Source organism: Aotus nancymaae, unplaced genomic scaffold (assembly GCF_030222135.1).
Source record: "Aotus nancymaae isolate 86718 unplaced genomic scaffold, 86718_ANA_hifiasm-v0.15.2.pri h1tg000089l, whole genome shotgun sequence".
Classification (NCBI taxonomy): Eukaryota; Metazoa; Chordata; class Mammalia; order Primates; family Aotidae; genus Aotus; species Aotus nancymaae.
This window is the reverse complement of record NW_026988504.1, coordinates 15772646-15793048: the sequence shown is the minus strand read 5'-3', so window position 1 is coordinate 15793048 and position 20403 is coordinate 15772646. Positions and strand designations below refer to the sequence as shown.

At 35.2% G+C, this 20403-nt stretch overlaps 1 protein-coding gene across 11 annotated transcripts in view; it reads left to right on the top strand.

Annotated features, from left to right (window-relative positions):
• The window catches only part of CEP112 (centrosomal protein 112), a 664691-nt gene that overhangs the window by 5499 nt on the left and 638789 nt on the right, over nucleotides 1-20403 (top strand). For 10 of the 11 annotated variants that reach the window (XM_064369449.1, XM_064369448.1, XM_064369450.1 and 7 more), the window contains exons 2-4: nucleotides 2776-2889; nucleotides 9680-9870; nucleotides 12105-12277. In XM_064369449.1, the coding sequence (XP_064225519.1) occupies nucleotides 2784-2889; nucleotides 9680-9870; nucleotides 12105-12277 (470 nt within the window). In that variant the 5' untranslated portion in view covers nucleotides 2776-2783. Of the gene's footprint in view, nucleotides 1-2775; nucleotides 2890-9679; nucleotides 9871-12104; nucleotides 12278-20403 lie in introns of those variants that run through there. The other variant, XM_064369456.1, reaches the window with a different exon arrangement.

Here is a 20403-nt window from a genome sequence, read left to right as displayed (position 1 = left end):
CATCAAGGGAGTGCAGCCTTGCCAAGGAGAAAGGAAAGATCTAGTGGAATAAGAAGAGAGCATTTAAGAGGACAAGAGGCTGGTATCAGAAGGGTTTCTTAGCAAGTGACAGAGATGAGAAAGGGGAGTACGTGGTCATCAGATAGTTGGAGCCCCATGAGGGATTTTGGGACTGAGGTAGGAAGACCAGTAGTTGGGAAGTGGCAGGATGGATGTTGGTAAGTGTTTTCCTTCCATTGCATGGTTGGGTGGAGAAAGTGAAAGACTACAGAGAATGCATGAAAGAAGGGGTAGTGGAGGGAGGGAGAGAGAGAGACAATGAGAGAGAGATTATGAGAGATCTTGGCTCACCTCTAATGACTGAGGAAAATAAAGTCAGCAAGTGAAAGCTAGGGTTTACTTACAGAGACTGGGTAGAGAGAGCTTTCTATGAAGAGGTTGTTGATAATGAAATGGTGGAAACCATTTGATAATATGGTAAATATTAGAAGCTGGTTTAGCAGGGAGAGGGCAGTTTGTGGAATAAGCAAGATAGCTTAGGAGGCAGAACAAAGCTTTTCACCAAATATAGAATTTGTAAAAGGAATAAATGACAAATTGACACTATTCATAACATAATGGTAGTGCACATCCCTATCAAGACATTTTACAATTTAAAGGAACATGTAGAGTGTGGATGTATTTTTAACTTAACAAATTTTGTCAAAACCTACACTGCTGATTTTTGAGATACACCTTCGTTGTATTCAGTGTTTTTCTTGCTAATTAGAAAGAAGTATGATGACCAATATTTTACAGTTTTTAAAGGGGATTAAAAAATTTAAATTTATATACAGAAAATGCACTTTTTTGGCATATAGTTCTATGAGTTTTTACATGTGTAGGTAGGTTCTTGTAGCTTCCTCTATAGACAGTGTACAGAACAGTTCCAACACCCTAGATCGTCATCCCTTTGTGTTCAGACTCTGCCCCCACTGCTAACTCCGTGAGCTACTGATCTGTTCTTTATGCCTATATTGTTTGCCTTTTCTAGAATGTCACACAAATGGAATTAAACAGTATGCAGCCTTTTGAGAAGGGCTTCTTTCAGTTAGCATATGGATTTGAAGTTTCCATGTTGTATGTGTATCAGTAGTTCATTCCTTTCTGTTGCCAAGTACTATGTTATTTTATGGATATGCCACAGTTTATCTAGTCCCCAGTTGAGGGACATTTGGGCTGTTTTCAGTTGTTTGGTGGTTAGTTTTTAAAAAATCACATTTGGATTTTTGTGTATATATATATTTTTCTTTTCGTTTAGGTAAATATCTGGGAGTGGGATTTCTGGGTCATAGGCTGAATATATGTTTACCTTTGTAAGAAACTGCCAAACTACTTTCCAGAGTGCCTGTAGTATTTTGTACTTCTACCCGCAATGCATGAGAGTTCCTGTTGTACATCCTCACCAGCACTTGATATTGTTTGCATTTTTATGTGTAGTGTTCTTGATGTAGTGGTATCTCAGTATAGTTTTTATTTGCATTTCAGTAATGACTGATGATGTTGAGCATCTTGTCATGTGCTTACTTGCCATCTGTATTTCTTCTTTGGTAAAGGGACTAATTTTTTTGCTGATTATTGGAAGTTTGTTTTCTGATGGTTGAGTTTTGAGAGTTTCTTATGTATTCTTGATACAAGTCTTGTATGAGATCTATGATTTGCAAATATTTTGTTCTGGTCTGTGACTTATCTTTTCAATTCCTTAACAGAGTCTTTTGCAGAACAAAAGTGTTTTTGTGTGTGTGTATGAAGTTCAATATATCAGTTTTATTTTTTATTTTTGAGATAGGGTCTTGGTCTGTCACTGAGGCTAGAGTTCAGTGGTGTGATCATGCCCCACTGCAGCCTTGACCTATCACACTTTTCAGCAATCCTCTTATCTTAGCATCCCAAGTAGCTGGGACTACAGGTACTTGCCACTACACCTGGCTAATTTTTAATTTTTTTTGTAGAGATGGGTCTCACCATGTTGTCCAGGCTGGTCTTGAAGTCCTGGGCTCAAGCAATCCTCCTGTCTCAGCATCCCAAAGTCCTGGGATTACAGGCATGAGCCATCGTGCCTGGCCAGTTTTTCCTTTTGTGGATAGTGATTTTAAGGTTGTATATAAGAAATCTTTGCTTTACTCAAGTTTGCAAAGATTTCCTCCTATGCTTTCTTCTAAGAGTTTTATAGTTTTACATTTTTACACTTAGGTCTGTGATTCATATTGAGTTGATTTTTATGTATAGGATGAAGTTTAGGTTGAGATTCAATTTTTTTTTTTTGGATATGGATATCCAGTTGTTATGGCATCATTTGTTGTAATAACTGTCATTTCTTCATGGATCACACCTTTGTTGAAAATCAGTTGTTCATGTTTGTTTTAGTCTCTTTCTGGACTCTCTAATCTTTTCCATTGATCTGTCTATCATTTCACCAATACAGTTGTCGTGACTACTGTGGCTTTGGATTACATCTTAAAATCTGGTAATATGAGTCCTCCAACTTTGTAGTTTTTCAAAATTGTTTGGGCTCTTTAGTTCCTTTACCTTATCATGTAAATTTTAGACTTAAGCTTAGCTCTACAAATAATTCTCCTGGGTTTTGATTGGAATTGCATTAAATCTGCAGGTCAGTTTGGGGAGAACTGATGTTTAACTCTTAGGAGGTTTTTTTTTTTTTTTTTCCTCTCTCATCAGAGTTTTGTAGTTTTCAGTATATAGACCCTCAATATTTTAATTTAAAATATTTTACAGATTGGATTATGGAAGTGGGAAGTGAAGAAGAAAAGTGGGAGAAGCTGGATGCAGAATTTGATCACTTTGTGGTTGATATGAAGCCCTTTGTTCTAAAATTACCCCATAGGACAGGTAAGATTATGTTTGAAAATTAGATTATTAAGATTAATTTTTTCTTTATATTATTTAGTATCAACATAGAAGAAAAACTGAATTTCTCTAGTAACAATTTTTGCCATCGACATAGAATTGTTTACATTGAGTTGTTCAAGGTTAGATAGAAATTCAGTGATAATGTCCTGCTAAACTGTGGAAAGATCTTATTGTGATGCCTCCTCTCATATGTCATGAACTTATAGCACATGGATCTCTAAAGTTAGCTACAATCTTTTTTCTTGCATCCTTTTCTTTTCTCTATGGAAATTTTTCTTACAGAATTTTTCTTCTTTCTATGGAAAGGGCCAGAGACAGGAAGAGTCTACTGTCTTCCTGTTCTGCAGCCCTTTTGTCTATCAAAATAATCTACTGGTCTTTTATGCTTATTGGTTGGCACAACAAAATCCAGTGTGAATAAAGTTTTGCTGCTATCTTTTCTCCTGACCTGTTATTTTTAATTATGGAATGAAAGTCTTTTTCTTATCTTCGAGAATTTTCGTGTAACTTAAAACACTAGAGAGAAATTGGAGAGAATTTTGGGGGCCGGGAAGATTCTCTAAGCCATAGTAGGTGTAAGGTTGACTGTAAAGGTAAATATGACTTGGTAGCTTTTGAGTGGTCAGTTTGGAATTGGATCAAGAAATGATGGCTTTTACTTTTTCCAAGTTGCCTATTTCCCTGAGGTATCTGAGTGGACTCTATATTCAGTGAGGAACTGATTAGTGTTTGATGTAGCAATTCCCTCTTATTCTAGAGGAATATGTTTCAAGACTCCCAGAGGCTGCCAGAAACACCTGATAGTACTAAAACCTATATGCCCTGTGTCTTTTCCTATACATACACACTGATGATAAAATTTAGTTTATCAGTTATGTACAGTAGGAGACTAACAACAATAGCTAATGATAAAATAGAACAATTGTAACAATATACTTTAATAAAAATTGTGTGAAAATAGTTTCCCTCTTTCTCTCAAAATATTTTATTGTACTCACCTCTGCATTCGAGTGTGAGTAACTGAAACAGAGGAAAGAAAAACATGGATAAGTAGAGTCTATTGTATTTATTCTAGGGATCTGCATTAGGAGAAGGGAGTATGATATATAAATTATGCATTCTGTGGTCACCCATTGTTCTAGGGCCTTCAACCTTTCCTAGTCCTGGGTAAGTTGCCATGGTATTCCCTTGAAGACCACTTCCTTTGCCTTCTTCTCTTGACTTTGTCAGGCTTTAACCTCTTCTTTCTTCCTCTGCTATTTTTCAAATGAATATTTCATGTCCTGTGACTCATTCATGATTATTTGAATGATATTTAATGATTTTTTTATATTGCATCTTCTTCTGATACTCACCACCTTTTTTCTTTTTGTCTTAGATTTGCTGATTAGGAAACATTTGTATTAAACTTTCTCATTGCAAATGTATTTCAAATCAAACCATCCTCATATTTTATCTTTTTAAAAAAGATTTTAGGTACATAGAATTCATGAATTGTAATCTTTGATTCCATGATACATTGTCAGTATTGGTACATCTGCGGCTTTCTTATATTTAATTAGTTTATAATAAGCAATCTGAAACTCACATCTTAATCAAGAACTAGAAATTCATAATAAATTACATCTTATTACTAAATTCTACTTTTGATAATGGGTTTTCCCATTATTTTACATAGGGGAATAAATCCTTTCATTAACCAAATTGCACTAAATTCTGGACATTAGAATATTACATAGATTTTAATTTGGTATGGGATATGGAAAGTGTGTAGTTGAAAAACTATTTACTTAAGTGTATCAGTTTCACTTTTGCATTTTCTTCTTGTACAGTATTCCAAATATTTCATGAGGTTTGTTTTGTGATTATATAATTTTCACAGCAAAAAATACAAAAATTTTTAAGGCATAGGTTTCCAACCTGAAATGATATTTGCAAAGTAGTAAATCCAGCCTTAGTGATTTTTGTAGGTAAAACAATAAATGAATATGACCTTTGTAAACTAAAAGATTAGAGCAGATTTATGATTTGTATTAGATATGTAATCCTGAAATTGAGTTAGACTGATAAAAAATTAATGCCAGAATAGTTTTCATGAGACCTAAAACAATCCTGTGTCATGGCAAGATAATACAGACCATTATATGTGGATTAAACTGTGCTATAATTTTTAGGTAGATTTTGGAAAGAATAATTATTTTACAAAATGACATGTAAATAGCACTCAATTATTTTTAAAGATGTTAAAACCCTAAATTAATCAGCTACAAATCCCTGGATATTATTGGATTTAATGAATAAAACATTCAAGATTTAAAGTTGAAAATGCTTAGGTAAATCAGAGATTGCATTTTATCTTTACATAATTAAAATTATAGAAAGATTTTTCAATGTATCTCAAATTATTTTAGAGATGCAAAATTATAGCAAAATATTATCACAGAAATTTATTTATAAAAAGTCTCCCAGAAAAGAAAAGCCTGGGACGTGATGACTTCATTGATGAATTTTACTAAACATTTAAAGAATAACTAATACCAATCCTACTCAAACTATTCAAAAAAATATAGGAGGGAGGAATATTTTCAGAGTCATTCTAGAAGGCCAGTATTACCCTGATACCCAAACTAGACAAAGATACATCAAAAAAAGAAAACTATAGGCCAATATCCCTGATGAATATTAATGCAAAAATCCTCAGCAAAATACTAGCAAACAGAATTCAACAATGCATTAAAAAGATCATTCATTATGACCAACTAGGATTTATTCTAGGGATGCAAGGATAGTTCAATATATGCAAATCAATCCATGTGGTAAATCATAACACAATGATGGACAAAAACTGATCATTTCAATTGATGCTGAAAAAGCATTTGATAAAATTTAATATCCCTTTATGATAAAAACCCTAAAAAACCTAGGTATTGAAGTAACATTCCTCAAAATAATAAAATTCATATATGACAGACTCATAGCTAGTATTATGCTAGATGGGGAAAAACTGAAAGCCTTTCCTTTAAGATCTAGAATACAACAAGGTTGTCCACTTTCAGCACTGTTATTCAACATAGTATTAGAAGTTCTAGCTAGAGAAATCAAGTAAGAGAAGGAGATAAAGGGCATCCAAATTAGAAAGGAAGAAGTCAAATTACGCTTATTTGAAGATGCTATAATCTTATATTGGAAATACTAAAGACTCCACCAAAAAGCTATTGAAACAGATAAACAAATTCAGTAAAGATGCAGGGCACAAAATCAACATACAAAAATCAGTAGCATTTCTATATGTCAACAGCAAACAATCTGAAAAAGAAATAAAAAAAGTAATCTCATTTCCAATTGCAACAAATAAAATAAAATACCTAGGAATTAACCAAAGAAGTGAAAAATCTCCACAATGAAAACTATAAAACATTATGTAAAACTATAAAACATAGGTCTCAAACTAGGAAACTAATAAAAGAAGCTGTATCTGAAACTTGTTTACATGAAACCACAAAAGACCTACTTTGGGAGGCTGAGGCAGGTGGATCATGAGGTCAAGAGATTAAGACCATCCTGGCCAACGTGGTGAAATCTAGTCTCTACTAAAAATACAAAAATTAGCTGGGCATGGTGGTGCACACCTGTAGTCCCAGCTACTTGGGAGGCTGAGTATATGAAAGAAATTGAAGAGGACACACAAAAAAATAGATACTCTGTGTTCATGGACTGGAAGAATCAATACTGTTAAAATGTCCATACTACCCAGACCAATCTGCAGATTCAGTGCAATCCCTATCAAAATACCAATTACATTCTTCACAGAAATATAAAGAAAAAAACCTTAAAATTTATATGAAACCACAAAAGACCCAGAATAGCCAAAGCTATCCTGAGCAAAAAGAATAAAACTGATGGAATCACATTACCTGACTTCAAATTATACTAAAGAGCAATTATAACCAAACTGTCATTATACTGGCATAAAAACAATCACATAGAGTTATGGAACAGAGTGAAAAACCGGAAACAAATCTATACATTTACAGTAAATGTAATGTATTTACATTACATTTACATTACATCTATGTTTTTGATGTAATTTTATATTACATCTATGTTTTTGATTCATTTTTGACAAAGGTGTGAAGGACTTACACTGGGGAAAGGACAGTCTCTTCAATAAGTGGTGCCATTTACTTCAGTTTATCAGTTTCACTTTTGTATTTTCTTTTTGTACAAATATTTCTAATATTTCATGAAGTTTGTTCTGTGATTACATAATTTTCACAGCAAAAAATACATTTTTAAAGGCATTTTTCTGTATATGCATATTAAGTTTTCAATATCCATATACAGAAGAATGAAACTAGACTCCTATCTCCCACCATATACAAAAATCAAATAAAAATGGATTAAAGACTGAAATCTAAGGCCTCAATCTAGGAAACTACTAGAAGAAAGCATTGAGGAAAATCTTCAGGATATTGGTCTGGGCAGAGATTTCTTGAGTAATACCCTGATGGCACAGGCAACCAAAGCGACAATGGACAAATGGGATCTCATCAAGTTAAAAAGCTTCTGCAAAGGAGACAATCAACAAAGTGAAGAGACAATCCAGCGAATGGGAGAAAATTTTTCAGACTATTCATCTGACAAGAGAATAACCAGAATATATAGGGAGCTCAAGCAACTCCATACAAAAAAATCAAATAACTTGCTTTAAAAATGGGCAAAAGATCTAAATAGACATTTCTCAAAAGAAGACATACAAATGGTAAACAGGCATATGTCAAGATGTTCAGCATCACTGATCATCAGAGCAACAGAAATAAAAACTACAGCGAGCTATTATTTCACCCCAGTTAAAATGACTTTTATCCAAAGACAGGCAAAAGCAAATGCTATCAAGGATATGGAGAAAAGGGAACTCTCTTATACTTTTGGTGGGAATGTAAATTAGTACAATGACTATGGAGAAGAGTTTGGAGGTTCCTCAGAAAAACTAGAAAGTGGAACTACAGACCTGGAACAAGTAAATTCAGTGAATATTTATAGAATTCTTCACCCCAGGTCCACAGAACATACATTTTTCTCAGTATCACATTACACCTATTTTGAAAGTGACCACATAATTAGAAGTAAATCACTCTTCAGCATTTGCATAGCATTTCACAGACCTAAATGAAATATTGGTTGGCTGTTTGTTTGTTATTTTCTTCCTTTATTCCTTTCTGTCTCCACTGTTAAGCACAATTATCAGCATAAAAGAGGTTTTTAATACCTATTTTTAGATTGCATTCCAGCCTGGGCAATAGAGCAAGACTCCTGTTCTCTCTCCCCCTTTCTCTTTCTTTCATAAAAAAAAAAAAAAAAAAAAGAAAGTAGAACTACAATAGGATTCAGCAATCCCACTACTAGTTATATACCCCAAAGAAAGGAAATCAGTATATCGAAGAGATCTCTGCACTCCCATGTTTGTTGCAGCACTGTTGACAGTAGCCAAGATTTGGAAGAAACCTAGATGTCCCTCAACAGACAAATGGATAAAGAAAATGTGATACAGGCTGGGCATGGTGGCTGGCGCCTGTAATCCCAGCACTTTGAGAGACTGAGGCAGGCAAATCATGAGGTCAGGAGATCAAGAGATCATGTGAAACTTCGTCTCTACTAAAAATACAAAAATTAGCTGAGCATGGTGGTGTGCACCTGTAGTTTCAGCTACTCAGGAGGCTGAGGCAGGAGAATCACTTGAACCCGGGAGGTAGAGGTTGCAGTAAGCCGAGATTGCGCCACTGCACTCCAGCCTGGCGACAGAGTGAGACTTCGTCTTAAAAAAAAAAAAAAGAGAATGTGATACACATACAGACTGGAGTACTATTCAGCCATAAAAAAGAATGAGACCCTGTCATTTGCAACCACATGGCTGAAACTGGGGGACATTATGTTAAATGAAATAAGCCAGGCACAAAGTGACAATCTTTACATAGTCTCACTCATTTGTGGGAGCTAAAAATTATAACAATTGAACTCATGGAGATAGAGAGTAGAAGAGTGGTTTCCAGAGGCTGGAAGGATGGGTGGGGAGGGAAGGATGGGTGGTTAATGGTACAAAAACATAGAGTGAATAAGACCTAGTATTTGACAGCACAGCAGAGTGACTATAATCAATAATAATTTAACAGCATATTTAAAAATAACTAAAAGAGTATAATTGGATTGTTTGTAACACAAAGGATAAATGCTTGAGGTGATGGATAGATATCCCATTTACCGTGACATGATTATTACACATTTCATGCCTGTATCAAAATATCTCATGTACTGCATAAACATATATATCTACAGTGTACTGGCAATAATTAAAAATTTTAAAAAGTTATTTAATGGTAATCTAGAGACTTTATTTTTGTGAAAATATTTCTTTGCATTTGTCTTCCTTGTTTACCAATTACTTAATAAAGTTAAATTCTAGACCAGGAGTTAGCAGACAATGGCCCATTGGCCAGCTCCAGCTCACAGTCTTTTTTGTCAGGTTTTACAGGAACATAGTCATGCCGTTTGTTTGCCTACAGTCTATGAGTGCTTTCATGCTATAGAGGCAGAGTAGTTGCACCAGAGATTATATGGCCTGTGAAGCCTGAAGTATTTATTCTCCAGCCTTTAACAGAAAAAGTTTGTTGGTCATTCTTCTAGACTAAAGCAGATGCTATTATAGGTTTTTGTAATTGAATGTTTCATTTTATAAAAAACCAAGTTTCTAACAGTTCTCATGTATTTATAGAGCGGCAGAGGTGTGCTCTTTGGATTAGAAAGCTGTGTGAGCCTTCAGGAACAGGTGCAGGAATAATGGGGAGGAAGAATCGGAACCTGTATGCAAAATTGTTACTGCACATGCTTAAACGAGGTGTGCTTGAAGGCCCTTTTACACACCGACCTGAACCTGGGACACTAAAAAGTCTACCTTCCTACATGGTAGGTATCTGTGAACAAAAGATACACATTAGTTTCATTTTTTTTTTTAAAGCATCAAGTTATCATTCCTTTGGGGAATGGTAATACTATTAGGTCATATGTGTTAGATAATACATTAAAACTGTTTTTTTTCTTCCTGATTCATTTTTTTCCACCTTTAATAAAATACATGTATTCCTTATAAAGGGAATATCCTTACTGATTTATTTATCCCTCAGTATTTAACAATATTTCTAAAAAACTGAAAATGAAATTTTTTATATTGACCTTTATTCTTTGTTAATCTTCACTGGATTATAATAATAATTTTTATGTAATTCAGTAGATTCTAATTTTCATATACATTATTTAAACATTCAATGGAGGTTGGATTGCATGACTTGTAAAAGTTCCTTTCTCCTCTAATAAAATGACAATAATAAGTTGGAGTTTAAAAGTCATTTTCTGTACTTAAATTAATTTCATTGTCAAAATCAGCTTTGTTACAAAGTCAGTTATTATTATGCTTGGTGGATAAATTCTCACTGTCCTGGACCTAACCATAAAATATAGCTTGGTTTGTGTGGTATTTGAATACCTGTACTTGAGAGTTGCTGTTAGGATATATATGTATTTTTTTTTTTAATGAACTGCAGAATTCTTGTGTAATATATTTTAAAACTTTTTGTATTTTATCAGTTTACTTAAAGCCAAATTTAGTCAAGTGGCATGCTGAACATTAGAGAATAATTCCTGTTTTCTGTAGCACAATGCCAAAAGTTTAATGACTATATCATTTAAAAAGGAATTTCTGCACATGTCCAATACATAAAGGAATTTCTGCATACGTCCAATACATGTGGAGTGCCTTGCATAATCCCTTCCTAAAGAACAGTGCCTTGAGGGTTTTTTTGTAGGCTTGGAAGAATTGTTGCAGAGTGTGCAGTCAATGCAGAGTTTTCTTTAGAAATGTGTCAAGGTAGAACTTTTTTTTTTTTTTGAGACAGAGTTTTGCTCTTGTTGCCCAGGCTGGAGTAAAATGGCGTAATCTCGGCTCACTGCAACCTCTGCCTCCCAGGTTCAAGCGACTCTCCTGCCTCAGCCTCCCAAGTAGCTGGGATTACAGGCGCCTGCCACCACACCCAGGTAATTTTTTATATTTTTAGTAGAGATGGGTTTCCCCATGTTTGTTAGGCTGGTCTCGAACTCCCAACCTCGGGTAATCTGCCTGCCTCGGCCTCCCAAAGTGCTGGGATTACAGGTGTGAGCCACTGCGTCCAGTCTAAAGGTAGAACATTTTATGAAGCACATCTAGATGTGATGATATGAGTACATTGTATCATGTTTTTCCATTCACACTTAATTACATAGACTCAAAGGGAAGGGCTTTATTTAACAAATAATAATAATGAGAAAGTTTAGAGAACTGTCTTGGGTTTCCCAGCTTAATAGTGTGGCCAGAATTAAATGCCGGGTTTTTCACTCGGCTGTTTCCACCTTATGAAGGGATTCCTAATTTTAATTTTTGAGTGGCATTGTTTGTGGTTTCTCTTCCCATTCATTTCTTTTTGTGTGTGTGTAAAGTAGTTAATGATTACAGAAAGAGACAGGAGGTGCAGTGGCTCACGCCTGTAATCCCAGCACTTTGGGAGGTGGAGGCAGGCAGATCATGAGGTTGGGAGATTGAGACCATCCTGGCTAACACTGTGAAAGCCCGTCTCTACTAAAAATACAAAAAATTAGCCAGGCATGATGGCACCCACCTGTAGTCTCAGCTACTCAGGAGACTGAGGCAGGAGAATTACTTGAACCCGGGATGTGGAGGTTGCAGTGAGCTGAGATTGCGCCACTGCACTCCAGCCTGGGTGACAGAGTGAGACTCCATCTCAAAGGAAAAATAAAAGGGAGGAAGAGATAGGATAGCACATGAGTTTTAAAAAACTCTTCCTATTTAACATTTCATATGTAACTAATATTCTTTTTGTAATACAAATCATTATTATCAGATTTATCTGTTATGTACTTTTGTTGTTTATCGTATTTCTTAGTAGAGTGCAACTAAAATGCAAATATGTTATCCACTTAATGTATTGTAATATCTCATAATTCAATGTACATTGAATTTTTAAAATATTTGAACATAATTGAATTTGAGTATTTGAAAGGCTGTTATCAAACTTTAAACTTGATGAAAATTTTAAGGTTTTATTATAGTACATTTTGAAAGAATAATTTTTCTGATTTTTAAAAATCAGTCCATCTATTTTGATGAACCAAATCCAGCACGAGCAAAAGGTTCAAGCCCGGAGGGATTACCAACCTGGGTCCTGGGTGAGCTGGAGACAAGTGAACACAAATTAAAGGAATCATGGAAACTTTCTTCTGGAGAAGGCAACACTTTGGTACAGTCGCCAACTGATGTCTACAGGTATGCTAAGAGAACGGGATTTTGAATGTGTTTCATCATTTAGTCTTTGGAACTGATTTATACATTCTGTTTTTTTAATGGTAAGTAGTTAGTTTACTTTTCCATTAATTGCATATTCAAGATTTTTAAAAATATTTTTAGATATTTTATAGATACCTGTTAACTTCATATATATTTTTGATTGCTTGACAAGTGGTGCCTCAGCATCTTTAAATAACACAATTACGTATTTTCCTTTATGACAAGCATACATTAAGAGCATTATCAATTACTTGAACAAAATATAACATCTTGCAAATCCATCTTGAACAATATTTGTTTTCACTTAATAAAATAATGTAAACAGAAACCCCATTAGACTGTGCCTTATTTACTAGAGTATTAAACTTAAATAGGGTTTTTCTTTTGGGAAGGGATAGATTTAAATTTGGACTTTTATTAAATTTCTACTTTGCTGTTTGGCCTTATTCCTTGAAATGATGAACTATAGACAGTGCCATTTGCCATGTAACATACCTTATACTTCATTCTTCACCGTCCTCTTGGTAATTTTAATTTTAGAAGTTTGTTTCTGTTAACAGTGTAATCTTTCTTGTCCACTATAATTTTTTTGTTTATTCCTTAAACAGATATAGAAATGATATTAGTAATTTGAAATGTCTCCACAGTTGATGAAGTCTATTCATATGTTTCTTAGACCTGAGATATTATGGTAGAAAACTATAAACAGAAGTGAGAGATCCAGTCCATATGAAATTATTTCAGTAGAAAGGAGAAACACAAAGTGGAGGCAAAAAGGAAGAGGTGAAATAATTAAGGACATGTTCAGAAAAGTGAAAAGAAATGAACAGATGAGTCTGTAGGAAGTGTGGTATTAAATATTTATTTTTACATTCATAGGAGAATTACAATTAAAAGAGGTGTAATTGTAGAATTTTTGTAGCCTTTGAAGCAATCTCTTTATATAGAGGCATAAAGAGATTGTGGTCTGTATGCAAAGAAAAATGTGATTTTTTTTTTGAGATGGAGTTTTGCTCCTGTTGCCCAGACTGGAGTGCAATGGTGTGATCTTGGCTTACTGCAACCTCTGCCTCCTGTGTTCAAGCGATTCTCCTGCCTCAGCCTGCCAAGTAGCTGGGTTACAGACTCCCGCCACCACGCCTGGCTAATTTTTTGTATTTTTAGTAGAGACAGGGTTTCACTATGTTGGCCAGGCTGGTCTCAAACTCCTGACCTCAGGTGATCCACCTGTCTTGGCCTCCCCAAGTGCTGGGATTACAGGCATGAGCCACTGCCCCGGCTGAAAAACATGATTCTTAGGTTAGCTGCAAAATACATCAGTTATTTGCCAAAATATCTGCTAAGAGTCCAGCTAAATTCTGGGCTCCTTCCTAGATATAATGAATATGGAGTTTATAGCATAAAGGTGAACTAAAGTAGTTTCCTGTATCTTAGAGCTTAGAGCATAGTTTGAAAATGTGTGATCTTCCTGGACTGAATAAATCATGTGGGTGGATTTGTTTTGTTGGACTTAAACAGTGCCTTTAACAATTTTTGAATGAGTTGTCCAAATTAACATTTGGGGAATTTCATATAAAAGCCCAACTTTCTGGCTTCTCTTTAAAACTAGACACCTAGAAATCTTTCCAAGAGACAGCCATAGGTTGGAGCTAAGTAGTGCTTGGTTACCCCACTTAGTGTATATGCCTTCACTATTTCCTTCTAATTCCTGACACCAAATTTGATGTCAATTGCATCTGTTACTGAGCTTGAGATTTTCTTTCCCCATTAAGTAGGGTTAAGAGGAAAATGAAGTATTTGTTTTTCTATTTTTATGTATTATTAAGTGAAAGAAGAAAGGTAGAGAAGAGGGATCATGTGATTTAAGAAGAGGAGAGGATTGGGCACGGCGTGCGTGTCTGTGGTACTAGCTATTCCAGAGGCTGAAGCAGGAGGATTGCATAGGTCCTGGAGTGTTAGGCCAGCCTGAGCAATATAATGAGACCTCATCTGTGAACAAAAAACAGAGGGGGAGAGATGCTATGTCTTTGTAGAAGTGAAGGATATCCTTATATCTGGCAGTATAATCACTCATTTGTTAAGTCCTCCAGACATTTGATTTGTAACCATTGCTTTAGATAAATGTGGGAGAGAGATGAGCACATGGATAGTTTCAGTGCAGTGGTCATGTGTAGTCATGGAAGTATTTGCAAGGATTCAGGTGTGTAAAAGAAGGGTTCAGGGTAGGAAATAGACTTGAAATTTCCAGGGAGTCCAGGTGAATAGATTTTTTTCTTCTTTGGAACATAGGATAAAGTCTGAGAAAATACAATGAGAATATTCTTCAATTATTACTCATTGACTTTTTTGAGAAATGAAAACATAATAAAATCCCCACAATTCTAAAAAATAATTCTGTTTGTTGGTCACCTATTATTAAATGATGTTTTAATGCAAAAGGATTACTAGCGTATGAGGCATTTGTTGTCAGTTATATAATAAGTGATGGGAAAATCAGGCACTCTTGTGGCCCTGGTGAGTCCTACCCATCCTTCAGAGATCGAAACGTGAAAAAAAGCCTTATCTGATATCCCAGGTCAGTTTAGGCAACCCCATTATTTACTCCTTTAGTATTCTGTGTTCCCTTGTTGCATTCATCCCATGTGTAGAGCCTTACTATCTGTCCTGGGTGCTAGATTGTGAATTTCATGAGGTAGGAACTTGTGTTTTTGCTGTGTGCTATATTTCCAGCTCCCAGCACTGGGCAGGAACGTGTTAGGAATTCTGTAAGTATCTACATTCAAGAGTGCATGCATGCATGAATGAATAGATTGTGTTAGACACTGCCACATATTTAATTTAATCTGTACAAAATCCCTTTGAGACAGGTATATTGTGGCAGAGGAAATGGCCTAAGAGGATTTTTTTTTCTTTTTAACATTTCAGAAAACGTTGAGGGAAGCATAAATTTTAGAAAACATGAAGGGAAGCTTGGATGTAGGTTATAGCAATTCCCTTCACATGCTGTGAGGAATATGACAGTGAAGGAGCTGGAAAGGACATGCTTAAAATATCCTTCTGTCAAATATCAGAATCACTAAGGTCAACGAGGGCTGCCAAAACAAAACATCTCTGGGTATCTTATGTTTCTTTTAATTTAAATGTTTTAACTTGATTATTTTTTAAAATTTTAGACCGCATGTATATTAGTTAACAGATATTTGTAGTTTTACATCCATGAAGGCATTTAAAAATAAAACTAACATTCACTTTAGCTAACGCCAAGAAAACTGATGTTAAGGTGAACTATATAGTGTGTACCATCAGATCAGATGTGGTGAATTGGCTACTGATGGTTGTCTTCATAGTTCTTTTCTAAATTTGCTCCTTTACTCTGAGTGATCATAGTGTGCTAATGAAAAAGTTAGTATCTGCTAATCTTGACCTAATATATCTAATCAGTTCTGCAAGAAATTGTTTTAAAAAGTTTAAGAGGCTTATAATATTTGACACATGTATGTTTTTATAGTGAATAATTTATTGTTACTTAGAACTGAAGTTTAATGCTGCCTCATAAATTTTACAGCCACTTCAACTTGTCCTTTGAAAAACCTCTTTAATCTTAAAAGATTTTCCCCCTTAGTGTTTCTTTTTTGATCACTTTATAAAATCCTGCTTTACTTAGACCTTTTTGTATGTGAAGTATTTCTAATGGCATTTTAGATTATGCTGTTTGTGTCCTAGCCTTTTTATATTATTAAAGATACAGAGTCCTTTTGAAGCCTTTTTGTTAGGACTCCCTATTCAGTAGAGATGGCACCTTTCCTTTACTTTTATTCTTCCTGTAGGATATGGTATGTAGCCTTGTTCCAAACTTGTTAGAAGTATGGTGAGGTCATATTCCATCTGGCTTATTCTCATGCTTTATTTTTTCCACCAAATATATATTATACACTAGTGTACTTAGCATTTCACACCAGACAGTTTCAACACTTAGCTAGTAGTCCTGTCCTGGTTGTCTTCTTTGCTTTCCTTTTTCATATTTCTTGGTTTAAGATAATTTTATTACCCATATTTTCTGTAAGAAAAACTACCATTCCACATTGCATTGCTATTTAATATGTTATTGCATTTTTATGTCAAATACCCGCCTCTTTTCTTTTCTCTTTTTCTTTCTTTCTTTCTTTCCTTCCTTCCTTCCTTCTTTTCTTTCTTTTTCTTTTCTTTTCTTTTCTTTTTTTTGAGATAGAGTCTTACTCTGTCACCCAGGCTGGAGTGCAGTGGCACAATCTTGGCTCACTGCAACTTCTGCCTCCCAGGTTCAAGCGATTCTCCTGCCTCAGCCTCCCGAGTAGCTGGTATTACAAGCATGCACCACCATGCCTCACTAATTTTTGTGTTTTGTAGAGACAGGGTTCCACCATGTTGAATGGGCTGGTCTTGAGCTCCTGACCTTACTTGATCTGCCCACCTTGGCCTCCCAAAGTGCTGGGATTACAGGCATGAGCCACACGCCTGACCTATCTGTCTGTTTTCTTGACAATGAAATGTTTTAGTTATATTTGAACTTGGAGCCTGACTTTAGAAAATGTTACTAAGGAGACCATAGACTTAGATCTCATGCATGTATAGTTTGGTTGATTTCATTTAGTTCTACAATCATGAGCTATATCAATATATATTATCTTTCTGATTAGCCTTCAGATGCTTACCATGGAGGTCTGATAAAGACCTTAATTGTCTTGATGGTGGTCTTCATGATCCTCCTTCTGGTGTTCATACTCTTATATAATCCCTTCCCCTTGGGTGTGGGCAAGACCTGTGACTTGCTTCTAACCAACAGATTATGGCAATGGTAATGGGATATTACTCCCAGGATTACATTATGTTATATAAAACTTCATCTTTCTAGTAGACTTACTGTCATTCTCTTTGCTGGCTTTGGAAGAAGCAGCTGCCATGAATCATACAGGGATCAGATAGCCATAAGGAACTGAATGCTGCTGACATACACGCAAGTCGAGAAGTGAATCCTTCCCTAGATGAGCCTCTAGATGAGAACCCAGCTCTGGTCCAGTCACAATTGCAGCCTTTTGTGGCCCTAAGCAGAGGACCCAGTTTAGCTGTGCCTGAACTTCTGACCCACAGAAACATGAGAAAATTTATGTGTGTTGTTTAAAGCTGTTAAGTTTGTAATAATTTGTTATATAACAATAGATGACTAATAGTCTTTATCCTCATTTTAGAAAATTATACAATCTATATATAACACATGCTTATAAAAACCTCAGTGTAGAAATATGTAGAGTAAAAAGTAAAAATCCTTCTGTGTCCTCCTTATTCCTCTTTCCTGAGTGGTAATCACCATGAACAATTTTGTGCATATCATTTTACAATAGACATCCACACCTATATAATTAAGAAATTAGAAATTGGCTTATACTGTACATACTGTTCTGGGACTTGCTCTTTTTTTTTACTCAACTATGTCTTAAACCTCTGTTATGTGGACTTTTAAATTACAGATAATCCATAATGTGAATATACTATAATTTAACCTGTCTCTTCTGTTTTTAATTTTTTTTATTTTTTGTTGTTATAAAGAATGCCTGAGTTAACATCCTAGTAATATATCATCATGCACCTTATTTTAAAATGCACCCAGGATTTGTTTTAATCAGATATTATATGGCGACAGACACAGAGACAAGTAGGCTTTGAAAGAAGAGTTTATTTCTCACAGTTTCCAAGAGGAGGGGGGCATGCTACACCATGTAGCCTGCGTGGCGAAGCACAAGCGTTGGTCAGGAGGCAGAAGGAGCAAGGGGAAGACTGAGAGAGAGCATTTCTATATAGTGATGGGATGTTCCCTGTTGGACAGAAAGTGAAACACCCATGTTGGGGTTTGTAGTTGGAGAATTTACAGTATAATTTCCAAGTGACCACAAAAAGACAGGGATGGTAGGGATGTGAACAACTTTGGTTGTTAGTTTGGTCCATGATTTTAAGGTGCCAAATCATCAATTGGAATATCAAGGATGATTATTATATGCCTGCATGTGTTTTTGGCTATTATGGATTCCTGGATGGGAAATTGCTTTGTTGGTGGGGTTATTAGTTGGTTCAACATCTTGTGCAATGGTTTAAAAATATATATATATATACACACACACATATATATGGGTTATTATGGCAAGATCTAATAGGATAAAGTTAAAAAGAAGTATATAAAAGTATAGTAAGCTTCCATTTGTGTTTGTGTATATGTGTTTTAGAGGCTTATATGGATACATGTGTGTTCACATGCATGGAATAGTTCTGAGTACCACACTTGGAACTGTTAAAGGTGGTTAGCTTTAGGGATTGGGACTAGAGTGTACATTTAAAAACATTCATTTTTTAAAAAAATGTGTCTATGGTATTTTTAATAATTACACTACTACATTTTGATAGATACTGTCCAGTTGCCTTCCAAAATAGTTTGTTAAAATGTTTGTGCATATGCATTGCAAATTAATAAATTTGTATAATAACTATATATACATTTAAACCTAAAGATAAAAAAATTCTAGTAAATAAATGTTTGTGGATTCCACTTGTATTTCTAATTTGTGAAAGCAGAGGCCAAGTGAGACAAGTTATACCATTTATGGATCTCCTACTGCATGTTAGGTGCTGTTCTAGAAATCTTTTCCAAGTTATCTGATTGAATCCTCTCTACAGTCCAGTAAGGTTGATATCATTGCCCTTTTGTATTTATAGATGAGTTAACAGCTTCAGGAAAGCCCAACGACTTTTCCAGTGATAGATCCAATATTGGAATGCAGGGCCTTATGATTTCATACCCATGTTCTTTCCAGTGTACCATGTAGGCATAAGTACTTTATGCAGCAAAAATGGAAATTTCAGTTTTATCTATTTTTTCCCACTTGTGCTGCATCAGCAGTCCTGGGCAGCTCTGCCTTTGTTCTTGGTTATTTCTAGGTTGAGCTAAAAGGAAGCAGTTTGCCTTTGTTCCCATTCCAGTTCTGACACTTGGCAGCCATCTGTCCTCAGGCAAGTTACTTAATTTCTCTAAACCCCAGTTTCATCATTTGTAAATGGAGATAGTGGTGATACTAATCCTGAAGTTAGTACTAACCCCAAAGTTAGTATTACCACTATCTCCATTTACAAATGAGTTTTAAGGATGAAGTGAAATAAGGCGTATAGAGCCCTTGACAGAGGGCCTGTTAAATGTTAGCTGCTGTTACCACCATTGTCACTCGTATGGTGATAGTTATTGTAATAGTTCATCAGACGTTGCTTGTTAGATTGTTTGACGATTCTTTTGCTTCTCTAATTACTAATCCTCCCAAAGCGTTTTATCTTAAAGTCCATTGGTCATTAATTATTTTCAGTTACTAAAAGTCATTTTGTATTCCCTAAGAAAAATAAATTATGACTATGCAGAAAGGTTATGATTATAAGTATGAATCCTGTACAATATCAAAATAAAGAATGGTAACTGTAGGCTTTATAGGACTCTTTATTTAAACAATATAATAAACCTCTTTTTCAAGGATAGAAGGAGGAACACAGAGTGGCTGGCCTCATTGTTTACATTTTTCTCACACCATATATTTGAAGCTGCCTAAGTAACTATTTTTTTTTTGAGGCAGAGTCTTGCTCTATCACCCAGGCTGGAGTGCAGTGGCACAATCTTGGCTCACTGCAACCTCTGCCTCCCGGGATCAAACGATTCTTCTGCCTCAGCCTCCTGAGTAGCTGGGATTACAGGCATGTGCCACTATGCCTGACTAATTTTTTTTTTTTTTGTATTTTTAGTAGACACAGGTTTTCATCATGTTGGCCAGGCTTGTCTTAAACTCCTGACCTCAGGTGATCCACCTGCCTTGGCCTCTGGAAATGCTGGGATTACAGGTGTGACTCACCACGCTTGGTTGGTAACTAATATTTTGATTTTAGTTCATATCATCTGTATACTTTTCATGCTTTATCCCAAAGACAACACAAAGGTAATAGGTTGTATGCTTGCCTTACAATTCTGTGAAAAATGTTTTGAAGCTTCTTGTTAATAGCTTGTAATTATTTTATGTCTTGTCAATGAAGTATGTGTGGTCTGG